This window comes from Chamaea fasciata, unplaced genomic scaffold, assembly GCF_029207755.1.
Source record: "Chamaea fasciata isolate MVZ Bird 193981 ecotype frontalis unplaced genomic scaffold, bChaFas1.0.hap1 SCAF_14, whole genome shotgun sequence".
Lineage (NCBI taxonomy): Eukaryota > Metazoa > Chordata > Aves > Passeriformes > Sylviidae > Chamaea > Chamaea fasciata.
Window position 1 is genome coordinate 7,682,770 of NW_027094099.1, and position 27,157 is coordinate 7,709,926.

Here is a 27,157-nt window from a genome sequence, read left to right on the forward strand (position 1 = left end):
TTTTCTCCTTTATTTTCCTAAGTGCATAAATATTTGCTATCTTAACCAACCAATGCAAACAGAATTACATTTAGAGTTCTGATTGCATCAGTTGTCACTGAGAAGTGAAACTGCAGGAACAGCTGTCAGTTTGCTTAGGTGAGCTCAGTTGAATTAAGAAAATTCCCCCAAGCTGAATTTTTTAATGGGATATTTACTTCCCTAAAAGAGATTATAACAGCTTTTAAAGCAACACTGAAAACTTTTCCATTTCAATCATTCTGACTACAGGAAATGTGTGAGGTCCAACTGCTTGTGCTACACCGTTGCATTTACTTGTATTCAGATTCATAACAATGCTTAAAATAGTCCTGTGCTGTAGAGTTAATGCATTTTCCTCTTATCTTCCACATGACAAATTTTGATACATAAAATAAATACTTCTCTGTTAAAAACAGTGAAACATTGGAGTGCACTGTGGATTATAGGGATGGTTTTATCAGCTTTTCTGATTGCTTCTGCTGCATGCAGCTGAGGGAGACCACTACAAGCAGTAATTGACTGCCTTGACTGATTCTGTTGTTACTCCTTTTATCCCAGATCTCAGGGATAAACAGTTAAGTGGGTGGTGAGTACATTATGCACTAAAATGTGTGCCATTTTACAGTAGAATAAACAGCCACAGAAAAATATGATGAAAGTGCTCCAGGTTAAAAAACCAGAAGCTGTTTACTCCAGCCTTTCTGGTTTAATTCACAGAGCCACAAATGATATATTGTGGAATTCTTTTTGCATTTTGTCCACAACAGTGTTGTGTACTAGGAACCACCTCATCTCTTAATTATTCTTCTTTTTTATTTGAAACTGAGTCTGCTGATGTCTTCTTACATCAAATCTTGTTAACTGTAAACAGAGTCTGTGCTTACTGTTGACACTTTGGGCTATACCTTGCAGAAATACAATTTGAGATCTATGAGTTTTGGGGTGTGTTCTTAGCTCTCTAGAGACTGTGCATAACTTCTCCAAATGTCAAAATATACTTATGACAAATCTAATTTTTAGTATGCAAGGAAGAAGTTTGAGGATGCTGAAAGACCTTAAAATCTCATCTAAACATCTAACAAATATCTCCTGGAAAGAATCTGGTTTACCTGTGTGGGGTCATGTGTTGTGTTTTTAGGAGGTTGACATCAACATACAAACTGTGTGTCCTCCCTTCCCTTAGGTATTTTTTCCCTAAGCAAAGCTGAGATCTCCAAGCCGTGTAATGAGCAACACTTGTGACAAAACCAATGACAAATGTGTAGCATTTCATAACATTTTTGTGTGTGTGTGTATTTATATACACACACCTACCTAATTCATTGTATTTTTTAGGACACTGACATGTCAATTTTTCCACTTATAAAACAGCCAGATTCCAGACAATGCAAATCATACTTTAATATATTATAAAGCTATATAGTAAGCCCACTCCATGGGCTTCACATGCACATAAAACCAGTAGTTACATAAATAATATCAAATGACAAAACTAGAAAGCAGTTTCTGCATACTTTATTTTACAATTCCTCACTAAATATATTTACAGGACACAGAGTTTGCTTTAGTGCAATACATAGTAATGTTGCATAAGTACAAACTGTTGAACTTTTCTAAAAAAAAATAAAGAAATAAAGCACTTAACTGATGTTACAGCTAAGTATGTAAAGCAACATTAATAACTCTGAGTGAAAATGCTAACAGCATCTTTTCCTCTCATAAACAATTTCTAGAAACAAACCACAAACCAGCATTACATATTCCAAACTACTACCCCTTGTACAGTACCATATCATTAAAAAAATCACTTTTTAAAAGCACATATACTGTACTGTACAGCAACCTGTTTCTACAGATACTGACTTACTCTTTTAATACAAATATGATATTACCGTGGCAGTTTTGAAGAGCAAAGTTATCTCAAGATATCAAACATCAGTAACAAACTCTGATAAGCACAGCTTCTTGAGAACCTGCTTTAACAGCATTTCTTCACAGTGATATTTATGAAAGGTTGGAAAAAGAGATTAGCATAAAATATTTCCATCCTTTTTCAGTTTATATGCAAAAATCATTACTTTATATTGGTAATTATAAAATTACAAACACTTTCTATAAGTAACTGCATCTGTAGTAATGATAGAAAAAGTCATCAGTAAGACACCTAAAATGAGGCTTGCATAACATGAGAGTTTGAAGAAAACTAGGTACACCTCATTTTTAAAGTAAGAGTAAGGGATATAACTTAATTTCGAATAAGCAACACAGTTTAACAGAGAGAACCTATTATCAATTAAAAAAGCTACTTATTTATTAATAAATGTTAAAAAATAATGATGAGGTGAAATCAACATTTAAAAAGAGATGATGAAACATTTACTCTTAATCTTAGTTTTGGCACTTCATTGGAACAATTACTTTACCAAAGACCAAAATATGTATAAAAGATATTACAGCTCCTTGACATACCTTGCAAATATAGTACATAAGTACTGGCAAACACTGAAAACATAGTTAGTTAAACATTCCCACAGATTTGCACATGCATGCACTAGTCAGACAACAGCGTTGTAGTTATGCTCTTGGCGGTGACAATCTTGCATTAGTTGGGTATTTTAGGCCGTTTCTTCAGCAGATCTTGTTTCTGTTTTAAGCCTTACAAATTCTTTAGCAACTTCATCATTGTTCCTCTGAGAAAGTATCCTAAGGATGGTTAAGCCAGTCTCATCCACGGAGATGCTCCTGAGCAGGGGGTACCAGGAGGAGCAGCTGCCCCTGTCGGCGATGCCCTGCAGCTGGATGACGGTCATGCCGATAACGCGATCCTCCCGCGCAAAGCAGTAATCCTTCACCGACAGGTGCAGCTCGTAGGCCCCTGGCTTATCTTCGTTACTCAGCAGGCTGTGTGGATTAACAATATGAATTTAGAACAAGGAGTTCAGCTTAATTCCCCCAAGGAATTAATTCACTCTAAAAATCTTGGACAAATTAGAGTGAGAGGGGTAGTTTAAGTTTTGTAGTTCTGTTTTGTTACAACAGAATATCTGGTTTTATACTTTCTACACAGGTAACCCTACAGATGTACTAGTGATGGTGCCTCTGTTCTTAGCAGCCTGAACAGAAACAGAATTCCCTCAATAGCTGGAACAGGCAGTTACCTTTCCCTGGAAAGTACATAAAATGTTCTTGTTTCCCCAACTGCCAGCACCGTGACTTAAAATCAGCTTCAAAAGGTATCAGAAAATCCCTGGCAGCAGGCATCAAAAGGAGCTTTGTCCTGAGACACACAGTGAACTCATTTCCAGTCAGGGTTGGAGGGTAAGGGGAGGAAAATAAATTGGTCTCAGAAAAGGGTGAAGTACTAAATTTAAAACTTCAGGCTAAGTGGAAGTTTCTTACTGATTTAAGGATTAAATGGTAATAGCATTAGATAAACAATACCATTAACACATGCACAACCTAATACTCATTTAGACATCTCTATGAAGGCTAGGTATCTAGAAATAATAATTAATAATTAATTAATTAATTAATAAATAATAAATAATAATTAATGCTTCTGTCTAAACAAATACCTAGGCCAGCAGATTCCTAGGTATAGAAGTAGTTATTCCACTGCAGGGAAATTAAGTATACATTTTAACAAGGTTTTGTAGAACTGAAAGCTTGGTGACTGTCATTCATCTTCCCATACGACAAAGATACATATTAGTTAATAATTTTGAAATGATGTCTATATGTCTATGTTAGGATGGCTTTGTTGTTGTTGTTGTTACTAATGGTTTAAAGGCAAAAAATATTTTAGGAAAATATTCGAAAAATATGCAATTCCCAGATATAAAAGACTTACAATTGGAAAGTTTCATTGTACTTTGGTGACCAGGTGTTGCTCTTTGTCTTGGTTCCATGTTTTCTTTTCTTGTCACTCAATTTAGGACCCAATATGCAAACTTCCACGAAGGGCCGGAACATAGCTGTTGTTTGCCAGTTTAGGTTATTAATTGCTACAACTATAAAGAGATAAAAAAAATGAAGTTAAGTAAAATTCTGTTGGAAGAGTTCCAATTAATTACCCTGTATGACTCTATAGCCAGTGAACCTGAGAGCTTTCCTATAGGATATTGATACCTGCTAAGGAGAAGCTTTGCCCCTTCCCTGCTAAGTAAAGATGTCTGACTACTTTTAGGTTCAAAGATATCAAATATAAACATGTATTTTACAAATCCTTTACATTTACTGCTTTTTTTTTTGCCTGCTACCTTCACTGCAATTAAAAAAAATCAGCTTATACAAATCTGAGTGATCCTGTGTTTCTGAGATTCAGGTAGTGCAGAACAAAGGCATTTTGTTAAAAATGCAGCTTCTTAAGGCTTGGTGCAGTCATTCACCACTCAGCTTTGCTGTAGTTTTTTAGAAGCTGAATTATGTACAAGCAGTTGAGAAGTAGAACTGGAGACATTTTAATTTATAACTCTATAACTTAGTATAACTTTAAATTGTCTATACAGAGAAGCATAGACAGTAGTTGCCTGCGTAATCTGAACTTCTGCTGATGTTGAGGAAGGAAAAAGTGCACTCCTAATCACCTGAAAGGTACCCACAGCTTCTCAAATGCTATAGTAGTTATCATTTTTATGTTAGTATTGATATGTTTGACTTAGGATCTAGTGTTTGGAAGTTTGGTCTTTGTTGCTGCTTTCTTTTTAAAGTTGTCTGTTTGAAACTTACCTTTCACGGTGACTTTATGCTCACCAGTTCCAGGATGGGTAGAGACATCCACCTGGACAGATATCTCACCCACTGAATTATTAGCAGTTTGACCTGAAACAAGAATTATTGGTTAGCGCACCTGGCTTCTCAATGCATCAGGAGAAATAGACAGCCAAAGCTGAGTGGTATTTTCCTTTAGAAACACTTTAAATTCATCTTGTTTCACATTTAAGTGGGAATCTGTTATGGATTCATAAATGATTTTGCCACAGAAACTCGGGGCAATTGCAAATACCTATGGAAAGTGCCTCAGTGAAATAAAAAATCCTGCTCATCTGGAACTTTCCATTCTGGTTGTCATTAGGTGTGTTTGCGTCTCAAAATGCAGAAGTTGGTGGGTTTGTCAAGCTTTTCATGTCCCCCCCAAAATCTTACTGCTAAGTGTGTGTCTGGAAAGTTTCTTCTCTATCACTGTTAATGAATCCTTTGCTGAAATTACTGAAGTTCTGTGCTAGGACAGACAGAGGGGCTTAAAAATGAAAGAAGGTTGAAGGGATGGCGGAGGAACCAGGAACTTATTTTTTAAAGTTTTTTGCTTTTGAGCACAATGGTAGATTGTAAGTTAATTTGTACAGAATGAATCTTTAAAAGGACTTTAAATATTGTCTTGAAATTTTCCTCAATATATCAGAATATAACACTACAACATAAATAAAATTGAGTATGTTTATTTGTTCTTTGATTGGATGATTGTGAATGTTGAATTCTGTGAACTGCACTTGCTCCCCAGTGTAATCTCCTGTGAACCACATAGTCTAGTAAATTGCTACCCCTTTACAACTGGCTGCTGTTTCTGTGGGTAGCAGAGAAAAGATTTTATATTCTTCTTATTTATACAAAAATTCCTTACCCACTGGTTCCGCATCCCTCTATATGTGAGGAGAAGCAAACATGCCTTTAGAATTTTTTCAGCAGTTCATACAGGAATTAAGGAACAGGTACAGAGAAGAGGGAGGGGTGTCCCCTGTAATAATAATGGGGAAAGTGATTTCACCCCTTACATTAGTTCATAACTAGAGTAGTTTTTTGTTATCATGCATAGTCTTTTTCTTCCCTGGATTTCCTCACCAGTGGCTTTCTAGAAATGAGCTCTGCAGTGATGTTTATTCACAGTTTTGGCCTGACCTGTAACTATGTTCTCTACATGGCATGACCATTGCAAGGTCCATTAAATACCATTAGCCCAAGTGTTACTGCTTCAGAAAATAAGCCTTTTTTTACCTGATCTATCAAGATGTGGAGATTCAGTGATTATTTAACAGGCTCAAAATCCTTGAACATTATTGTGCATTTCCAAGCTTTCAGGTGAGTTTGGCTTGGAATTATTGTGAGCCTACTTTTGAAGCACAGCAGTGTTTTAAAAGTGCACAGTGACAATGTCTTACTGTATTCATCGCTGCCACTTCTGAATTGCAGGATGCCTGTACAAATTTTGCTGTTAGATGTGTTTCATTATCTGTCAGAGGGTTTGGACCACTACTGACATGTAAATAAGCCACTTATGAGACATCAGCTTTTTAATGACAAGCGGTTTGGCTTCAGTGGCAGCAATTAAGTTCCTTGTATTTGGATAACAACTTAAAGCTGTACTGAATGGAAGCTCTGAGCTGGTGAATCATTCTATGACTTGCTCACAGTAAGTAACACATAATTTTTTAAAGAATTTATTTTAAAAGGTAGAAATCAAAGGGACAGAAAAACTAAACAGTAAGAATAATAGGATGGCTTTATTTAGAAGCACTGACTATAGTAAAATTTGCTATTACTTGGGAAGAGAAAGGAAACTGTCATTTGGTGAAGGTCATAAAGTTAAAGCTGTTTTTTTTTTTTCTCTTGCAAACACAGTGTCATTAGGCCATACATCAGTGAGTAGCAGGTTTTTAATGGAGTTACATTTAACCCTGGGTGCTGACTTGTGTGAAAAAGCCTTCTCTTATATTTATGTGGATTACCTGAATTAAATGCAGACAATGCCTCTAATTCAGAAAGCAGCTTGCCCAGGATAGGAATCCTGGCAAATAATAATATTTAATATAATATAATATATTTTCATATATGGGGTATTCTCATTGGCTTTGTGATACTGTAAAGTAAATCAAAGAGAGCAGGGACTGGAGGTCCTAGAGCATTAATCTGTCTCATTCTTTCATATTGTGAAATTCCACCTTTACACGTTGTTCCATAATGCATGGAAATCAACCTCAGCACAGGTACATTTGTGGTGATGAACCTCTTTACGAATGATGCTTTTGATTCCATCTGTAGCCTTCCTTCAGCTCTGAACTTTGAGTTGAACATACTGTAACTCTGTTCCAATTAAAAAGCTTTCAATGCCAAGCCAGACAGGAGAAGGGAACCAGGAATTTGAACCACCTAAATCTTAGGGACACTGCATGGGTAGGATAAACTGAATGCACTGAGAAAGAATGATAAGTTCTTGAACCCCCTCCCGGTCAATAATGATTTATCCCTGTCTGCAGTGGAAGATGAGTTAAGTTGATTCAGAATATCACTGAAATTAACAGCTGGTGTCAATTACTTGTTTTAGCCTCTAGCTTAAAAAAAAAAACCCAACAAAAAACCAACAAAAAAACCCAGGAAAGTTTTAAAAGAAGACAATTAGCATTTTTAGTTGATAGTCTTGAGAGCAGTCTGTGGATGGTGTAAATAGTGAAGCGTGCAGAGTTAACCTCTAAAAATGGCAGGCAGGATTTCATCAAGACAAAAAATCTATGCACCTGTAAGATTAGACTTGTTCTGTTTCTTCAACTTTTTTATTAACTTATGCAAAATATATTATTGTAAAGTTCTCCTAATCATTATCTCTTTCCATTTCCCAGTAGTCCATAATTTATAACAGTGCTCCAAGCAGTACTGCAAATATGTGGTGTGAATAGATCTTGTATGTACAGTCCAACTTGATATGGTTATAAAGGTATCTGTGCAAAACATCACCCACTTTTATGCTAAAAGCAGTTGACATTAAAATGACCTTACATTCAGTATTGCTGAGAAAACCTCCTTTGCAGAACATTTCAGCCAGCAGAGACAATTTCTACTGGAGTCTAGAATATAAACTTGGCTTCTTTTAGTAAGCACCCCATCCATCTTTCTCTTTCTGACCTGCTGAACAAACTAGAGATACAATAGCAGGACATTTAGTATTTGCTTATAGCATCTTTTATTGACATTCAAGAACTATGGTACTTAATTTTAAAGCCTCTGACCTGTGTATTTCTGCTGTTTTGTTTTCTTTTTTGCTACCGCTTCTCATACCGTTACAGCAGGAATTAGTTATTCTGACTGCATTGTAGAAAGGTCCATTTATCCTACTGCATTTAATAAGCCAATTTAGCTGACAATAAATCTCTCCATGCACTGCAAAGGATGATTGCACTTTTCTTCCTTTAGTACTGTAATATAACTCATTTGAAGGCTAACAAACTTATAAATGATTCTGCCTCATGTTTGAAAACCTTATGGATGTTTAATTGTTACCGCTTGCTCTCTAATAGCTGCTTTACATTTTATTTGTTAGTATATTTATGTCATTCAAATTACAGCATGTTCTTACTGGTGGGTCAGTAAAGTGAGCACATGCATTAAATGCATTAAGTGCAGTCATTCTTTTGCAGCAAATAAACTGTAAAGAAGAAAAAAAAAATCTCTTCTGGCCAAAGATACTTTCTCCTCAAGGACTAGAAAGGCCTAGAAGTCAGGTTTATTCCCCTTATTTAGCACCTGGAATGGCACCAGTGTGAGAGCTGTTCTAACACTAATGATTTTGACAGAAGACAGACATTTTGGACCAGGGACTAAGTCAAATATTTCTTAGTGATTTTATCATGATAACCACACTAACTGCAACATGTCCTTTGCTTCAGGAAGTTGCTATCAACAAATGGTTGATAATTATTTGTTTTGGGGGATTCTGAGAACCAAGTTAAGCACTTGAAGGATGATTTCAGCAACCATTTATTCACTATGCTGCCATAAAAAGATTGAAAATATTTAGGTTTGTATTTGATTAGCAGATGTAAATCATTTGTCTAAAGGATCACTTGTGATGGAATTGAGGTTGGCAGGAGATTCCGCAGCCTCTCCACAGCTGTGCAAAGCCACACTATCAAAGCACATGCTCTCCCATTGGGATTTCTGTGGTGTCAGGCAGGAATCTGAGGCACTCAGAACACACCATAAAAGCAGGATGTTGTGGTGTGAGTAGGAAGCCCTGGTTTGAGTGTTGGCCTGGAATCCCCAGCTGGGGCCTTTCCCTTCATCTCTCTGGGGAAAGCTGTGCTCCACACACCAGGGCTCAGCTCACTGGGAGCCCCCAGAGCTGCAGCTGCTGCTCTGTCCATGTGCAAAAGAAACTGGGCACGAGCCAGCTTTGATCTGCAAGGTGTGCATCCAACTGGCCTCATCCATGCCTCTGTGGGCATAGGTATATTTTTAAATACGTATTTATATATATTAATGTATTCTGTCCGGTGTTTTACCCAGACAACACACAGGCCCCTCAAGAGGTTTCTATATGTATTAAATGCTCTGCTTCTGGGAGGAAGTTACTTTTTAAAATTGATATCATATAACTGATGGTTACCTGTAGCTTGTGTTCATTTTCCTGGGGGTTTAGAGGAAATTCATATCCAACTTGTTTCCAATTTAGGTGCTTTACTCTTTGATTAAAGGAACAACCAGAAATTTTCTAATGTGACAGCCTCTTGAATATCTTGTAAAGACTTTGTTTTACCACCAGTCTGGTTTTATCTACGTGAACTTTAAAAATAATTATTTTTCTGCCACTATTCTGAGTTCATTTGCTTTGCTATCAGCATATGCTGGAACACTTCTATTAGTTGTAATTCAGCAAGTGTTTTCTTTGTTCTTATCTTTCCTGTTTGTTGCTTGCAATAGTGTGCTGATTTCTGCAGCACACTGTAATGCAGGTCTGTTTTTTTTTTCCCCCATGAAATAAGGTTGTGTAACACATGGTTCTGACCTCAATTTGAAACTACAGTGGATGAAGCAGGGATTATTTCTTGAGTTAAATTCTGTCTGAAGTATGGGTTACGAGAGAACTGGAAATGCTCTGTAGGACTTAAATTTCCTGATAGAATACAGGAAGAGCTTTCAAAATATGACAGTTAATATTACAATAATTTTGACAAGCAAAAGAAGAAAAGGTCTTTGTTTTTCACCTATAGGAGCTGCTAAACAATTTAAGCAGTTTTTAGTTTTTGTAGTATGCTGTCAACTCTCTGCTTGCTTTAATCATAGTTAATATCAGATTATTGTTTTAATGTCATTCCATAGATTTATGAAATATTGAGGTTCTGCTTTGCTTTGTACAATCACAGGTTGCAAAGGAAAATAGAACTGAAATTTGGCTTGGCAGTTGAAAAGCATTTGTCTTCATTTTTTTTATTGTGTAACTTCTTTCCCTGTGTTGGTGACTTCACAAGACAAGGATGGGGTTACTCTTAGAGATAAGAATATTTACCTGATGAGAATGAGTATTACATTTTCTTGTTTTCAGATACATCTTCCCTTTTTAGCTTTCAGTTGTCTGGCATATGAATGAAGAAATCTGAATCAGATCAGCTGAAGCAGAGCCTTTTCTGCAGCCTTGTAAACACACAGGTAGGGTTTGCAGTATGAGCTCTGTGTTGTGAGATGAGTACTGATTTTACTGCTTAAGCGATACAAACTATTTTAAGTCAGGCTAAAAAATATAGTGCATAATCCTGCCATAATGTATTATTCTCCAACAATATTTGTGAACTGGAGCTGCTGTAAATTTGTAAGAAAAAAACATTTTGCTATGTCCAATAAATAACTATTTTAGATGCAAGAGTGGTGTTTACTTTGGACAAATTAGTAGTAATAAATGAGAGCTAATTCAGGAGACCTTGTTTGAGACCCTTTTATGTAATTTGCTAAAAATAAAATAGTATTTGTTCAAATGTCATTAGTGTTGATGCTAAACAAATGTAAATATTCACAGCACTGGCTACAGTTTATGAAATTACTGAAGATTCAGGACATTTGCTAAACTAAACCATAGCCATTTAATTTTGATATATTTAAAGTAGTTTAAAAGGTGAAGGTACAACTTAGAAGGTGACTACTTCACTCTTCTTTTTCCAGGAATGACTTAAGAGAAACTTCACCAGTACTGGTCTCAGCACAGAGCAAGGGTAAGTGAAGTGTACCATGGAGCAGGGAAGTTCATGCAATAGGCCAGCAGAAGTATAGTGGGAGTTTGTCCTCTGGCTTTTACAGTTCTGTCTTGATTGTGAAAGCGTGGTTGATTTTAGCTCAAGTTTGGTTAAAATTATCTTGTCCTGCCTGACCTGAAATTCATCCAATTTGTCTAGAGCTCTTGTCCATGTACACAATAGATGATCACTTGCAGAAGCCTTGGAGGTTTCCCTGAAATTCTGGGCTGGCTGCTGGCTGCCTCCAGCTGTGGAGCAGCCATGGGGTTCCAGCCCTACAGCTCTGAACCCCCAAGTTCCTGTAACTGAGCTGGGTTTTACAGGACAGGCTTGGCACTGTGCTGCTATTTTACAACTGATTCATGCTTGGATCAAGCAGACTGTGCACAAAGAATGGTTTGCTTACAAAAGATTTTGAAAGCAATCCATATAATATAATTTGAATATATGCGAGAATGTTATCCCATAGATGAATTTAGAGGAAAAAATCCACCCACTTTTACAGCATGAGCTAATGTTTACTTAGTGCACAAATAAAGTGACAATTCACAGTTGACAGAAGTCCAGAGGAACTAAAATCAATGTGAGATCTGGCCCTCAGGTGATCTGCTTGCTAATGGTGCACTGATGGTACACAACTCCTGTCTGGCTGTGTTTTACGTGCTCTTTGCAGAGATATCAGTGACCACCTAGTGTGTTAAATACTGGTCACTCAGGCTTTGGAATGCAGTTCTCCTCACTAAACTGCCTTCAAGTCTAGCAAAATCCTTTAGGTCTGTATCGAGGTCCTTTTCAGAGACTCCAGAAGTGACCTGCTCCATGGAATGGTTCTTGGCAGTGCCAGAACTTGTCTATGATTGAATAAGAAAACTCATCCAGATGAATGTGCTTACAACAGGCGCTGCAGAATCAGCTGAATCCTTTCTGGGTAATATAAAATGTGAAGTTCAGATAGGTGGAACTAAATTTCATTACTAGTTAATATATCATTCTATATATAATTTTAAAAAGTTTTCCCATCAAAAAATAATGACAATTTATTTGCAAAAGAAAACGCTGCTCTGCATCTTTTACATTTGTGGGTTGGGATTAAAACAGGACAAGTTCTTAGCAGACTTTGCTTATTTTCTGGAAATGTTTACACAAGGGACAGTCATAGATTATACCCCCCCCCTTTACTCTCCTATTGATACCAATGTTAAAATCTGTAGTGATCAGAGTTTCCACAGGATTTAATTTCCAAACAATCCCATTGAAAGGGTGTGGCAGCTCTGGGATAACAGTTGAAGAGAAACCTCTCCCTCCTCTTCCAGGCAGAAAGGAGGTATTTAATAAGCTATGTTACTGAGAAAGCTAATCTGGTACCTGTACTGTCCGTATCTTTGACAACCTTTTTCTTTATCCTTTCCACAGCGTGTTACGGATTTGTGTTCACAACACTGAGTGAGCATTACATTTACAACTTTCATCAGCATAGAATCATTACAGCTGGAAAAGACCTTCAGCCATGACAAACCATTATATGGACAAAAATAAAGGAGAAAAAAAAAAGCAGATACTGAAAATGTTACTGCCCGATTATGCTCCTCATTGTCATTTACTTATTCCCAACACATATCTGTTTTGAAAAGTCTTGAGTCTATAGCGGTGCTTTGAAAAGCAAAATCATCAGAGTAAGATTACAGAAGTTAATTTCATTATTCCTGCTGTGTGATAATTTGCTTTTAAAGCATACGTCTATAACAATGTAGTCTCATGATGCATTTGAACAAGGCAGTAGGAATTGTGCTTTCAACTATTTAGTGTGGTGAAACCACCACAGGAAAAACTATGAATCCCTGACTCACCATTTAAAAAGCTAGGAATGCTTTTATTATTATTATCTTATGCAAATTTCTTTGTTGCCAAGATCTTTAGGAAGGAGTGGGCACAAAGGCTGGGAAAGAAAACTTTGGTTCAAGCAATCATCCTTCCTTATCATAGTGCTGGATAATTTGGTTATTCCTATTGAATGTGATCCCGCATTAACATGAATACAGGAAGTATCAAGGACCATAACACAGAGCCATTATTACAGAATCAAAGAATAATTGAAGTTGGAAGAGATCTCCAAGATCAGGAAGTCCAACCTTAGGCTTTCTGTGTGTAAAGTTAGCTCCCCCTTCTTACACTAATCAGACCAATTTTTGCTCTTCAGTTTCTCAGAAAAACTGCAGCTTAGTCACGGTGAGTTAGAAACTATTTTAACCTGTGGATAAATGTAAGCCTTTTTGTTGTCTGATTCTTGTAGTCCTGACAGGAAAACCAAGCATCTAATTCTATCTACAGTCTATCTACAGTTAATGTACAATATATACTTTCTTTACATTTACAATGTCTTTTTCCATTGCTTTGAGCTTTATTATATCCAACTTCTATTGATTATGGATTGGCAATGTGAAAAAAGCCAGGCCAAATCTCGATCTAGTTACATTCCAGTGAAAGCTTCTGATTTGCAAACAGGGTCATTTTAACTAAAAGCTAATGATACAGTTATAGCTGTGAGGCTGGAGATCATAATAGATGAGGATTTAATTCTTTTAAATGAGGCATTAAAGCATAATGAAAAGTTATGAGTCACTTTTCCTTAAGTTTCATTCCCAGTGGCTACATTTCTAACACTACTAGTGTGCAAATATAGGCATGGTAATGTGTGCACAGAAATGAACACAGACCTCAGGCTGAAATCATGATGAAAATCAGAAAGTTCAATTTTGTGGTTCAGGATTTATAAAAGGTAACTACTTATGGCTACAACTTAACTACCTTTTTTTCCCTGAAGGTACAAGGTAGGTATGTGCTAAAGAAAAGCAAAATACACATAAAAGTAACAATTTTCTGCCTGAATCCATATTGCTAATTTTTGTTTTTGAAAGGGGAGGAAAAAGACTCTATTGCCTACATATTAGGGTTTTATAGCTATTTTCTCATTTGTAATATACGAGTTATTAACAGAGATCTCAGTTTTAATATGGAAACAACTTAGGAAATCATTCCTTGGAAATAATCCTGGGGCAAGCTGCAATACTCATGTTTCATGCTTTTTATCCTGTGAGTAACATGTTGTACTTCAGAAGTAAAAGCAATTGATTTCCAGCTTACTGTCCAATTAAAACTTTCTGATTCTTCTGAGCTGGAACAGGGTACTTCATTCTATCAGCAAATTGTAATCTTTCCCAAAGACATGAAGTGGCAGGCAGGTCATTTTTACAAATGCTCATTACATTCAAAAGGAATCTATTAAGGATTACTATTATGCAAAAATTTGAAGTTTCTAGAATAAAGAAAACATTCAGCTTGGAATATCACGTCTGCAGTGCTCCTGCAAATAACCCTGGTGTTCAGTGTGCAGCCAGAGCTCGGGGACTCTCCTTCCTGTGCAGTCCCAAGTCCCTAAAGGAACTGCCCTCAGATAAGCTCCAACAACGGCATTAGAGAAGGGATAACATCAGTAACACCATATGGGCAAATTTGTGTCAACAAACTCTAAAATATCACAGGGGGTGGAGAATGTAATCTGCAATCAATAGTTTAGAACATTTAAAATATAATAGGATGTATTTCTATGTCCCTTACAGATCACTTACTCTGAGAAGTTTGTGTGGCTATAAACTTCTTTATCAAGGTGTCAGTAGTTTGTGTGTAAAGGCTGAGAGCATATTTGAGGGACTGTAGGTCTGGGCTCTTTTCCAGGAAATTCTTTTTCAGCCCACTTCCTCCAGCATGGAAGTATTGCTAAAATGAGAAACAAATATGGTTGTTCACAGAGGAAGAAAAAGGCCTCAGTTACAAACATAAAAGTTTAAGTAAAATTCTTAAATGAATGTCTGGAAGTAGCAACAGGCCTGTGTAGAATTATTGTAGCATTTGCGAGCACCATCATCATCGCTAGTACAAAGCATCTTTTCCAAGGGTAAAAAAATTAAGCATAAGGGGAAGAAAACAATGCACGAAATTTTGATTTTGGTGTTCATGATCTGATGTACTCATTTGCCAAAACTGGACAAATATTTGAAGCATTCTTTTAGGTTGCAGAGAGTGGAATCAGTTTTAATTCCTTGTCTAAAAAACCCCAAAATGTCATAAACCCCTCTCAAATGAAGGCATGGTTTACAAGCACAGATAAAGAGTATATTCCTTTTCAGGGAAAATTTTGTAAAAATTTTCAGGGAGAATATTCCAGAGTGTGAAGTATTTGAGGAGCAGTGTGAGGACTACTGTTCTACTGGCACAGCTAGATTTGGAAAAACAAATATGCTTAAGACTTTGATGCCATGCTGACTATGTAAATTATATACATCAATGTATTCTGTTTTCAATTCCAAAGCTGAGTTTAGAAAAATTAAGGGACAGATTCTTTCCTTTTTCCTCCCACAATGAAGAATTTTGCCTAAAGTTTTGTACAGGACAGTGTTTGATGAATTACTACACGTTAGCCACAATGAAAAGATAAATGTGCTGCATAACTTCATGTTGTTCAAACACCTTGCAAAGCATTTTGCAACCTCCATTACTGTTCTAGGTCTCAAGATCAATAAAGCTCCCATTAATGGCTAATTAGTAAAAATAAACAATGTTTTTTCAGGACCACAATGACTACTTGATGAGCTGCAATATTGGTCCACTCTGGACAGGGCATGTTGGGGACTGTAAGCAGAATCTACTCTCCCTGCCTTTCTGCAAGTGTTGCCAAAGGAATAGATGCAATATATACATTGCAGTTCACATACACACATCTCAACCAAATGCTGTATCAGACTCCTCTGGACAGCTCCGACCTACAGTCCACATCTGTCCTTTGCATTTCATGCACACATTTCACCTTCCACTTCTCAAGATTCTGCAGGAGATGAAACATAAGTGTTTCATAACAGTTATTATTTACATTTCTGCATTGCTGTCTACTGATGGTTAAAGGGGAAAAATATCTGTAGGAGCAAAACGGGATTTGAAGTTATCAGACTGCAACATTTTATATTGCTTTAATACTGTGAGGAGTGAGGACAGTTAGTGTCAGTTCAAAAGGTTCTGAATAAATCTGTCATTACATACTTATATAAAATGTGTCTCTTTGCAAGCAAATTATTTCATACAATATGTTTCAAAGAAATCTCTCATCTTAGGATGCTCAAGAGTTTAGTCATGGTTTCACTAAGAATCATAATCAATTTATAAGAAAATGTTAAAATCTGTTAATATTTCCTGCTATTGTGACAATTACTGAATTTTTTTAAATTCCATCTCCCAGTAAAATGTTATCTGCAGCAGCAGCTACACATGGCTGAAAGCTCCATGAAAGTTAATAGCCATATGGAGAAACAAAGACACCTGACCCTTGTTTTTCTGAGTGCTTAACTATTCTTTTTTTTTTGTTTTCCCCATAAATGGTAAATTTTGCAAGCAAAATCAGCAATGTGAACCTATCATTACTGTATGGAGCTGAATATAGAAAAATAATCAATCAGTAAGCAGGGTTTTACAGATTCAGCTGGACCAGGTATTACCCTGTTCCTTACACACGGAAACCTTAAAATAATTTAGCACACAGATATAAGGATGTTGAATTAACAAAGGGATATTCCCTATTTCATCTTTTTCCTCCAAATCTAGATCTTTTTAATAAAATGGTCAACATTTATCTGTCCATCTGTAAGAATTTAAGCACTGGAAATTTAGGCAATGTTAGAGTTTAAGTTTCTCCCAGCTTTTATGTGTTTAGAAAAAATGCTTTGAAAGAAAAATTATTAGATTCACATACTTTACTTCACATGGCTTACTTTAGGAGCATAATTCAATTAATCCATTATTCAATTTGTTCAATTTGTTTTCCCAACATTACTAATTATTTTCATTTCTGAAAGAAATGCCAATTCCACTACAAACACAAAAAATGGCAATTAGGAGCCCTCTCTGTTACTTTTTCTTGCCTTGGAGACTGTTTTATTGCAAAACTTGATAAGTATTTTGTTATATCTTCAATTTTATACTTCAGTAGCTGCCTCCTTACCTTCCTGATGCGTTGTCTCCCCAGCAGACAGGAAAATATGCTGTTATTCTAGAAACTGATTGCTTTTAAGTTATTTACACCAAGTGATGATCCAGGCCAATGTGAAAAAGACTGATAAGCAAATTAAATAATATGTTAATTAATATAATATAAATTCCTAATGACTTCTTTTGACTTCAGAAACCAAATCCATGAAGACTGTATTAAAGTCTCCAGTCTTTTATCTAAAAACCAATCAGTCATCCCTGGGCATTGCAGCACAGAGCAGAAAACCACATAAAGCTGTACCTTTATAGTAACTAGTGCCACGTCCATTATTGCACACTGCCTCAGGGTCAGGCTCTTGGCTTCCTCTCGGATCACGTGGTCCTGCCAAGCAAGAGAAGACTGCAGTTGGTTTTGAAAGAAAGACAATATTGTAAATATCTGTTCTCTGCAAAACAACGCAGCCCCCCAAGGACTATGATTAACAGGGATTAATTCAGAATCCTTTCACAACAAATGATAACCTGGACCAATTGTGTTGTTTCTTGAAAATACAGACTGTAGAGAACCAGATCCACTGCTTAATACTTCTTTTCCTAGGACACATTATTTCCCTGTTTTGAGGGATGTGGAAAAGGTCAAAATTTAGCTTAAAATAATTATATTAGATGATATAGAAGTAATTAACTTTATTAATAAACCTGGCAGTTTAACAGATGTTTGTTAATGCCCTATGTTCAAAAAACAGGGCTCCTATTAGAAGATGACAGAGTGACTACACTCTTAAACCTTTCAATAAGCAGTCAGTGGTTTACTCAGGTAGTATTTTAACTCTTCTAGCAAACTGAACACTCTTTCATAGAGGCCCCAAATACCACATTTCTGTACAAATCTGAAATCCTAATGGCAGAATTGACTGGCAAACACCTGACAGCCGTATCAAACATCTCTGCTGTCCATTAAGTGGACTCCAGCACTGCAGCACTGAAGACTTTACTGCAGAGGTACATACTAAATTTCAATGCACATGAATAGTCCACAGAAAGAAAATTACTGGTATTCTCACCTTAAGGGCTTTTCAGAACTGGTTACAGAAGCAAAGATACGTTTTGTTGTTGTTGTTGTTGTTTTTTTTTTTTTTTTTGTTTTTTTTTTTTGGTGATGTTTAATGCTCATAAGGCCAAGTTGTGCAATATGGGAGTGATGGCTTCTTGACCCACGTAGTGATCACTTACCATATCAGCATAGAGTCTTTTATTCATAGACTGGTTTCGATGAAACTGTACAATAATTATTCAACTCTAAGCAGTTACTGCCATATTCAATCTTATTATACTATACAAGAACGAGGCATGTGGTTTGGCCTCACAGTCACTAATATTTTCTCCGTTCTTTTAGTTAGTGCAAGCTATTCACAGCTTCATCTGGCTCCATTACCTTGAGTTTTGACAGTTGTCCAAGATCTTTGGCTGCACTGAATATCATCTGGGGCCCCTGTAATCACATTGAAAATTAAGGAAACAGACTCATAACAGTATGTTTGCTTTTTATGTCAACACAATCTTATTTTCTGCCAGGACACTGGCCAAAGTCACCGTTTCGCAAAGCTAAATAAAAGTTTCAGTTGCACAGGAGACACATTTTCATCCAGTTGATAAGGCCAAGTGGTTGAATGCCTGCAGCAAGATTCCCTCCAGTATCCTACAGCTGATACAAATATTGCACTTTCTGCTGAGAGTGGTTTTGTGTTCTCCTTTCTGCTATCTCATTTTGTGTTTAATACTGAAAGCTAAGGCTGTGATTGTTCTCAGTGTGTGTCAGTGAGATGTTTGTCCATAACTGCAGCTCTCAGGTGCTGTGCTAAAGAGAACAATCATAGTGGGAAGTGAGCAATCCTGAGGAACCTGCAAAAGCCTGTCTAGAGGGAAACCTCAGCTGAGTAAAACACAGCACAATGGTGTACTGTGAGCCAAAGCTTTTTTAAAAAGAAAATATATTGAAATTGTGAAGGTAAAGCAATATTTTACAACAGCCAAATCCTAGCACAACACCAAAGGCCAATGCCTTCACATTTGTCTCAGACAAACAGAATCCTACTGTAATTCCATGCCAACATCTTTTATCACAATTACTCCAAGTAATATAATTACCAGTGCAGTTACATGGCAGTTCAGCAAGAGATAGTTCTGATTATGTGGATTTCAGAAAAAAAGGTTCATCCAACTTACACTGGAGTAATTTTTCATTAGACTTTCTGTTCCAAAGAATTTCATTTTCCAGAAGTAATTTTGCTTCCTAAATGCTTCAATTGAAGAAAATGTAATATAGAACTACAGCCTAAATCTTCATTACATTTTAGTAGGGAGAATGGTAAGATAAATGTATATATACCTATATATCTATATCTATATCTAAAAGTGAAAAAATAAACCCCATTTGTGAATGCCTGTGCCTCTCACCTTCAAACAGAAAGAAATATTCAGGGCTAGAAAATCTCTCACAGTATTCTATTTTTGAGTGATTTTCTTTAATTATGTGTTTAATACTAAGCAGAAGTATCAAAATAAATGGAAATGCCTACCAGACACACTCTGTATAGAGGCTACCATTAAGGAAACTCACCTCTGCACAGACTGTCCTACGAATATTGATCCTGCATAAAGCTAATAAATGCTCCTAACACATGATGGAAAATGCAGTTACCCAGTCGAAATGCTACCTATGTATTTGCAGATACAATTTGCACTAAAAAGTTTGAAAAACAAATTAAAGATCTCAGAAATGCAAATTCAAAACTTATTGAAAGAGAGTTTGTTTCTAATTATGCATACTGAACAAGGTCATGTCAGTAAATATGAACAAATTCAGTGACTGGAATCCTGGCCATGATCAGCTTTACTCTAGAATTTTTAATAGTTCAGGTAATTTAATTACTATCTCTGCACCATTTATACATTTTCTATTAGAGTTTTTCCTGCCTGCCCAGCAATATTATTTCATGAATCTTCAATACATTATAATACGATTTAATGATATGCCTTTAACTTATGGACCCTGACCAACAGCATTGTAGCAGCTGAAGTGGTACCATAGGATGTGTAACAGCCAAGTTGCCAAAGGCACACTGTGGCAACATCATGATTATCTTGTCATAAGATGGTCAATTTATTTTAAACAAGATTGAGAACAAGAAGAATTAACAGTTGCTATCCCAACCCTGAAAAAAAAAAATCAATTATAAAAAGGCCTCCAAGCCAGGCTGTCTTTGTTGATCCTTGGACAGGATCAGATTTCACTGCTGCCCTCGGCTCAGCCACCAGAGTTCACATCAGGCCATGCTCACAAGAGTCTCCTGTGCAGCACCACTTTCTGTAAGTACAGCTCTGTTCCCTCTTCTCAGCAGGATGGAAAATCAGTTCTGCCCAAAGAGGACCTCCTGTTAAGTCTGCAATTAAAATACCCCAAATCTTTAGTGCTATATTTGGCTTAAGCTTCCTGATGTTAATTAAGTGCTGCCTCAAAATGAGGAATGGCACAGCAGGCAGGGCTGGAGGATGGGATGGGGCATCCCTGGCTTTCTCAAAAATGGAAGTGATTGAATTTCTGATGTAACTAGGAAGGGCAAGGAACATTCCTCATGTTACTGTGCACTGTGAAGCTGAGAGAGAAATCAGATTTAAAACTCCTCGTATGGGAGCACATGACTGCGTTCTTTCACATGACTGCATTCATAAAAACTGCTCTGATTTGGGGCAGGCAGTAGATGAAGGAGCCAAGTCTTCCTAACTAGCTAAGAGCAAGCTGCCTGCACGACTCTGAGACACCAGAGAGCAACACACTGCCTGCAGCCCTGGTGTTGCTCCCTGTGGTCAAGGTACAGAACAGGATAGTGTCACATTCCTTAGCAACAGCTGACCAGGCACATGATTACAATCCTTTATATCAACTGAGAATTACCCTGGAACACTTACTGTTTGGTCTGTCAGTGGTGGAAGCACAATTTGTTTTTCTATTTTGTTTAAGACTAACTTCCAGAGCTCTTTCAAAACCCGTTTCAGAACTGTCTTCTCACAGATTTTTGCAGAGACACTTAAACTGGAATAAAACAAAACCACAAACCAGTCACCAAAACTAGCATTAAGGCTTCAGAGGTGCTCTATCATGGTCAGATTAATAGCCATTAAGGTTTATCTTTTCTCTACTAATAAAAATTTCTCAGTAGCTAAATTATTTTGCAATATTATCAGTAAATATTTTTGGTAAAAAGACTTGCAGATGACAAACTCATATAAATCTCCACTATGTAATTTAATGCTTAGTATATCATTGATGCATATTTATTGAAAATGCAAAATCATAATGAGTTATAAAGTTTGATGGATGACACAATTTAGCACTTCCATGCCCCTAAATTGAAGTTGTAGCATATAATTTGTTTATGTCTTAAAAATAAAGAGCAACTGTCTCTCTTGTTTTGTATTTCTACTGGAATGTAGAACTGGTTGCTGACAGCTTATACAAATTCAGAGCTACTGTTTGGAAGCATTTATTTCTATATCCTGACATGTCTGAGCAACCCTGCTAATTATTACTTACAGTAAAATTAAATTTTTGGACCACCTTTTCCATCTTCACTTTGAAAATTTCTGGCAGGGGAAAACCTGCATAAGGAACCAAAGGGGTGTGTAACTTGTGACTGGAGACCTTGAGTACAGGAGCACTGTCAGGCTGCCTGTCCTCCCAGCCACTTCCACCAAAAGGCCACTGGTGCTTGACAAGCACCAGTCACCAAGGACATCAATGTGTTCCCAGATGTGCCTGTGCTGCACATGGCCTTTCAGAACTTGTCACTGCTGAATGATGATAGCATAAGTTATGCTTACTTACAGAGGCCAGAATGAGTTTGCAGGATCCTCTCAAAACTTAGCATTTTACCAAATGAAAAAAAAAAAATCAAGCTTCTACTGGGTTTTGGTGACACAGAAGTGCATATCAATAAGCAGTGGAACATTGGATACAAGCCTAGAACAAATGTCAGACAATTTCAGTATGGGAATTACTTTTGTTCTTTTGTTCAGTACAATCTTCAAAACACAGCCTGTGGAGGAGAGACTGTACACCAGCTCATTTTCAATGATTCAAAACATGACAAGACATGGAAAGACAAGCCTGTAGCTTATGTAAAAATTGCTCAGAGTAAGTAAACAGGTTAGGCATGGAATTCTGCACACAGTGAATACTAGAAATATTAAAAATACTACAGAGTGCTTCCAGGTATCACCAGTGTTTCAGAGTAAAACCCAGTGCTTGACTGGAGCATCCAGTTCCCAGTCTGCTACACTTACGTTTTGTCCAGGGAATCCATGAGAGGCCGAAGCACAATCTCAGCATCAATGGCTGCACTGTTCTTATTGGCTGCTGCATTCCCATTTCCTCTCATTTGATTCAATTCATTGCTCATTTGTCTTACACAATCTTCAATAACAAATTGGAAACTATAGGATGGGGAAAAAAAGGGAGAATGAAAGAATTCTGTGAAAGAAAATGATAACAATGGGTTTGCATCAGGTTCTTCAACAAGACTTATATATTTTCTGCAATGATGCAATGTTCAAAATTGAAGATACTGTGGCATTACAGTCTGAAAATAAGTCCTACTGAGCATTATAGCTCATATAAGTAATTCATGCTGTGTTTTGATCTTTTCAGTGCCTTGCTTCCATTCTGCCACAATTTTCATACCCTTGTAGGTGTGCCAAATATTTATTTTCTGAAAGCAACAGATGTATCAGAATCTATAGGTTAGATGTGATTGACTACCAGCTAGGAACAACTTATCAAGATTTTAATTTTGGTGTGAAAGGATGATACAACCACATGATGATAAATAATTTCTCTCTTGATGATTAATATGAACCAACCTTTGATATTCTTCTTGAGGCAAAATAAAAAATCCTACTGATTTTGCCCCGTTTGGCTCAATTTGACCCTTTCCAGATTTCACACAGTCAGTGCCATCAGAAGGTTTGTTATTTCTTTGCAACTACACAGAGTTAAAACACTTGGACTGTTTAAAATAACCTTTTCCAAAAAATCCCCTTGCTTAGAAGCACTCAGACTTCCTCCTGGGAGGAATTGTTTTCACTTCAAGGTGACTGTGAACACAACCTCCCTCCTGAAGTTTGTATCTGCTCTGAAAACTGTTCTGATTCCTAACTGATCTGGCTGAGTGTCTGACAGTCTTAAAGTGCTATTGATGTGATAATCTTTGGACAACATATTGACACAAAGCAGAAGAGCATTTAATCAGTCACCAGTTCAGTGGCAGGAAGAGCCTCTGCACACACAGTAACTTGGTTTTTGGGTTGATTTGTGATGGATCAAAATGGTTTAGGATTAGTTTATGAAGAAAAAAGCTAAACAGAGGCCAAAAATACACGGGGTGTGTTAAAGTGAAAAGATAAATGGAAAATATTAACTTAGGAAAAGTGAATTTACCGTGAGAGAAAAGAAACAATCAGCTGTCTAGTGACAAGGCCAATTGTAAAAAGAGAACACAAACCTCCATGTGAAATCACTGGAAAAATCAGACACTTCCAAATGCACTTGGAAGTACACTTCCCTACACACTTTAAAGCCCTAGATAAAATCAACACAAGGCAGCTCACGAAACTGCTCATGGAAATTCTTCCAACAGTCATTCCAACAAAAGCCAAAATAATGCATTGCCTTTCTTGACATTAGACATCTTTCCAACATTGTTAACCTCACAGACCCAAGCAGTAAACTGACACATGAGGAATGTTCTAGCTATCTGGAGCATATCCTACACTGAGCTAATCTGGGTTTGCTTTTGCAGAAACCTAGTTGGCTCATTCAGAATGAAGCCCTGGAAAGAAATAATATTCATGCACTGTCAACGATCCGAGAAGTAGAGCCTGGGAGCAAAAGTACAGCAAGACAATACAGCAAACTAAGCACAGTCAGAGAAAAGCAGACTGTCCACCCAGACTGCCCCCTGATAGATTAAACAAGCAACTACATACTTTGCTTAATGAGCACCACTATGGAACTAATTCCTCTTTCTTGGATTTCTTTCTAATTTGAAGTAAAAATAACTTGCTGCTTCTTATACCACAAGCACTGCTGGCACAGGACTGTACTCATTCAGGACTGCAGTGTGCACTCTGATTAATGAAAGGTTTTGAGAGTAATGCTCAGTAGACAATTTTTGAAGAGCCACAGGCAAGCGAATGACCCAAGAAATCCATTCACAATGACCACTTGAAGCAGGCTAAACACAGGCAGATATCCCTGGTTGAAGCAGACCACTTGGAAAAAGATGTCAGTCCCAGGAAGTAACATAATAAACATGGTCAGAGAGGAAAGTTTAACATAGCACATCAAGCAAGTAAAAAACCAGTGACTTTGCTTTCCAAAAGCAGAACAAAAGCCATCAGCCTCACCTCTGTAACATGTCCATGCCGACAGACGACGTTCAGTTGTCTTTACAGTGAGGTTACTGTTATTTGTTTCAGTCTAAACACACACACACACACAAATGCACACCACTCCATCAGGGCAGGAGCAAGCCATGCCTCAGGACATCCAAATAACCACCCAGACTTCATCAACGAGGGAGAGCTTTTGAGCAGGAATATTTCTCTAAGGTTTGCAGTGAAATGAGTTTGTTACCTTGCAGCATATGTTACACTGAGTTCATCCAGTACATTGCTAAGTTTCACCTGAAGTTCTTTTAGAACAACACTAGCTTCAGGATCCAACTGCAAAGAGATAAATAAGATTATATTTTATTTATATACTACGTTTCTGGGGTTTCCATTACAATCAATGAGTTAGGAATTATATGCAAAGATATACTGCACCATGGAAAACCAAATGTGGAAACACCTGCTGCGACACAGAATTGCTTTAGTAGGCTTTGAAATACAATTGCCATTAAAAAATATGGGAAAATCTTTGATTTCAGTAGGGAATATTTATATTGTTAGAAATCAAAACTGTGCCATTGAAAAATGACTTTCTGTGGGATTGTAGAAACAGTCACAGGAGAGAACTACCATTATCAGGCAGTGGTATTCAATAAGGCACAGCAAGAGAAGGATGCAGGAAAAGTCAGTGCTCATGTTAAAAGTAATGCAGATGCCTTCATATTTCTATTATTTTTGTACATTTCACTATGGTTGGTATTTTGTTTTGTGATTTGCATTGAAGTTGTTTCCGTATTTCATATGTTTCCATAATGCAGTGTAAAATTAGAACAGCCAGCACTGAAAAAGAGGGCTTGAAGACTATCCATGCCAATTCTACTGACAGAGTGTGTGGGAAGGGACTCTACCAAATTTCAGTACTGCTGCTTCTAAAAGCCATTAGGGCAAACAAATTCAAGCACAGAGCAACACATTCTGATGCTCTGATAAAGGTTTTCTAAACATAGGAGCAAAGTTAATGCAGGGGAAAAATGTTTTTACATTTACAGGGATGAGGATCCATGCATAGATATTTAATCAAAAAGGTACCCTATTGATATTCATCAGCTTGTTTATTTGCTATGGATTCTTTTTCAAATAAAAAAGAATAATTTTTTATCTCCCTGATCTTTAGCACTCAAGAAAACTAGTTACAGCCCATTCTGGGATAAGACAGATGATCATCAGGATCAACAGCTGAATGTGAATTAATAGCTGATGTTCCAGGTCTTTCAGCTGCCTACATCACAGTGTTAAGGAATGATTTTCAATTGTAACCCTTAATTTGTGGACTCTGTTCCGCAGCAAGGTCAGGTACAGATCTTCTGACCATTTCAAAGGACACTGCACATTTAGAATACACAATCAGGGCTGTTTCTATTTGTGTTTTTCTATCTTACAGCTGCGTGAGTAGTGTTTGGTGCTTATTTTTCCTCTGGTGCTTCAGATCACTGTGATACAGCAGGTCAGTTCTTTTCTGAGACAAGGGGAATTTGTTGGAGCACACTGGATGATTCACATGAGACTACACAGGAATTCTACAGCAAAGCAAACTGAAATAGATCCAATGATCTACTGTGTTTTAATCTTAGACAATCCTTTATCTCCTTAGAGGTTATGTGGGGGTTAAAATCATGGAAAATCCAAGATTTTCCCTACAGGTTTTAACAAGAACCTGAAGTAGGTGACAAGGAGGGAATTACCACATATCCTTTAGAAGATACTCAGTGTTGTGTAGCACTCTTCTATAATCTGAGAAGCTCCTATTTTACTTATTACTGTAAGTACTTACAGTGACTACTTACTGATTTAGTTTTGAATTACTTTGCATTGAGAGAACTTCTGTTGCTTCTGTATACCTTAGCAGTGTCCCTGGCAGATACACTTTGACAGTTCATACACTTAAAGTGATTGCTTTCCTTCATATGAAGAGCAGGAATTAAAAAGCTAATTTTACTGCAGTGTCTATATTAGTAAAAAAATTAAGACTTTACTATCAAAGGCAAAAATTTTTCCAGGAAATGGATTTCACTAAGGAATTATACTGTCTCTTTTGGAGGGATACATACAAACCCCAAATTTAAGACCACCAGAATATAAACATTTAACAAACACTGAACACACAAGCATTCACACTGAACATGGTACAAATCAAGGAAAACACAAAATACCAGGCAAGCAGAAGACTCAAAATTTCTTAGCAGATCATGCATAAACTGGAGTATCACCTTGTTACTGGGCCTATAGAGGTCAATGCAATTACTCTCTATCAGAGGTTGTTATGATAACCAGAAAACACAATGTATCTACTAAATTCACCTGGAATTGAACTTAGTCCAGCCAAAATTGAATAAATGCCAATACCAGATTGTGGATATTACACACATTATAGAAGGATGCATGCAACTGTTCAACATTGTAGAGGCTTTGTGCTCACAAATTGCATGAACAAGTTTGTGTGTGCACAGCTGGAGGCATCTGGCAGGACCTCCAGCCCTGTGTGTACACATGCTCATGCTCATCGATGAGGGGGCACGGGGAGGAGTGTGACACAAAGAGGTATGCGGGCTCCCGGCCAGGTGCTTCACACCTGGCCATGGTGGCATCACTAAGAAGATGTCAGC

General features: G+C 37.1%; 1 protein-coding gene and 1 long non-coding RNA gene across 3 annotated transcripts in view; one reads left to right on the top strand and one right to left on the bottom strand.

Moving 5' to 3' along the window:
* LOC136297050 (uncharacterized) overlaps positions 1-14,466 on the top strand; it is a 50,602-nt gene extending 36,136 nt beyond the window's left edge. Inside the window, exons 2-5 of one of the 2 annotated variants that reach the window (XR_010723073.1) lie at positions 10,350-10,434; positions 10,942-10,991; positions 12,242-12,336; positions 12,426-14,466. This is a non-coding gene — a long non-coding RNA (uncharacterized lncRNA). The remainder of the gene's footprint in view (positions 1-10,349; positions 10,435-10,941; positions 10,992-12,241; positions 12,337-12,425) is intronic. The other variant, XR_010723072.1, reaches the window with a different exon arrangement.
* The window catches only part of UNC13C (unc-13 homolog C), a 136,382-nt gene continuing 110,632 nt past the window's right edge, over positions 1,408-27,157 (bottom strand). The window contains exons 25-33 of the mRNA XM_066196662.1: positions 24,739-24,827; positions 22,389-22,538; positions 21,015-21,138; positions 18,481-18,537; positions 17,347-17,427; positions 14,639-14,786; positions 4,750-4,842; positions 3,872-4,031; positions 1,408-2,922 (exon numbers count right to left, since the gene is read on the bottom strand). Coding sequence (XP_066052759.1) covers positions 2,637-2,922; positions 3,872-4,031; positions 4,750-4,842; positions 14,639-14,786; positions 17,347-17,427; positions 18,481-18,537; positions 21,015-21,138; positions 22,389-22,538; positions 24,739-24,827 — 1,188 coding nt within the window. The 3' untranslated portion in view covers positions 1,408-2,636. The remainder of the gene's footprint in view (positions 2,923-3,871; positions 4,032-4,749; positions 4,843-14,638; positions 14,787-17,346; positions 17,428-18,480; positions 18,538-21,014; positions 21,139-22,388; positions 22,539-24,738; positions 24,828-27,157) is intronic.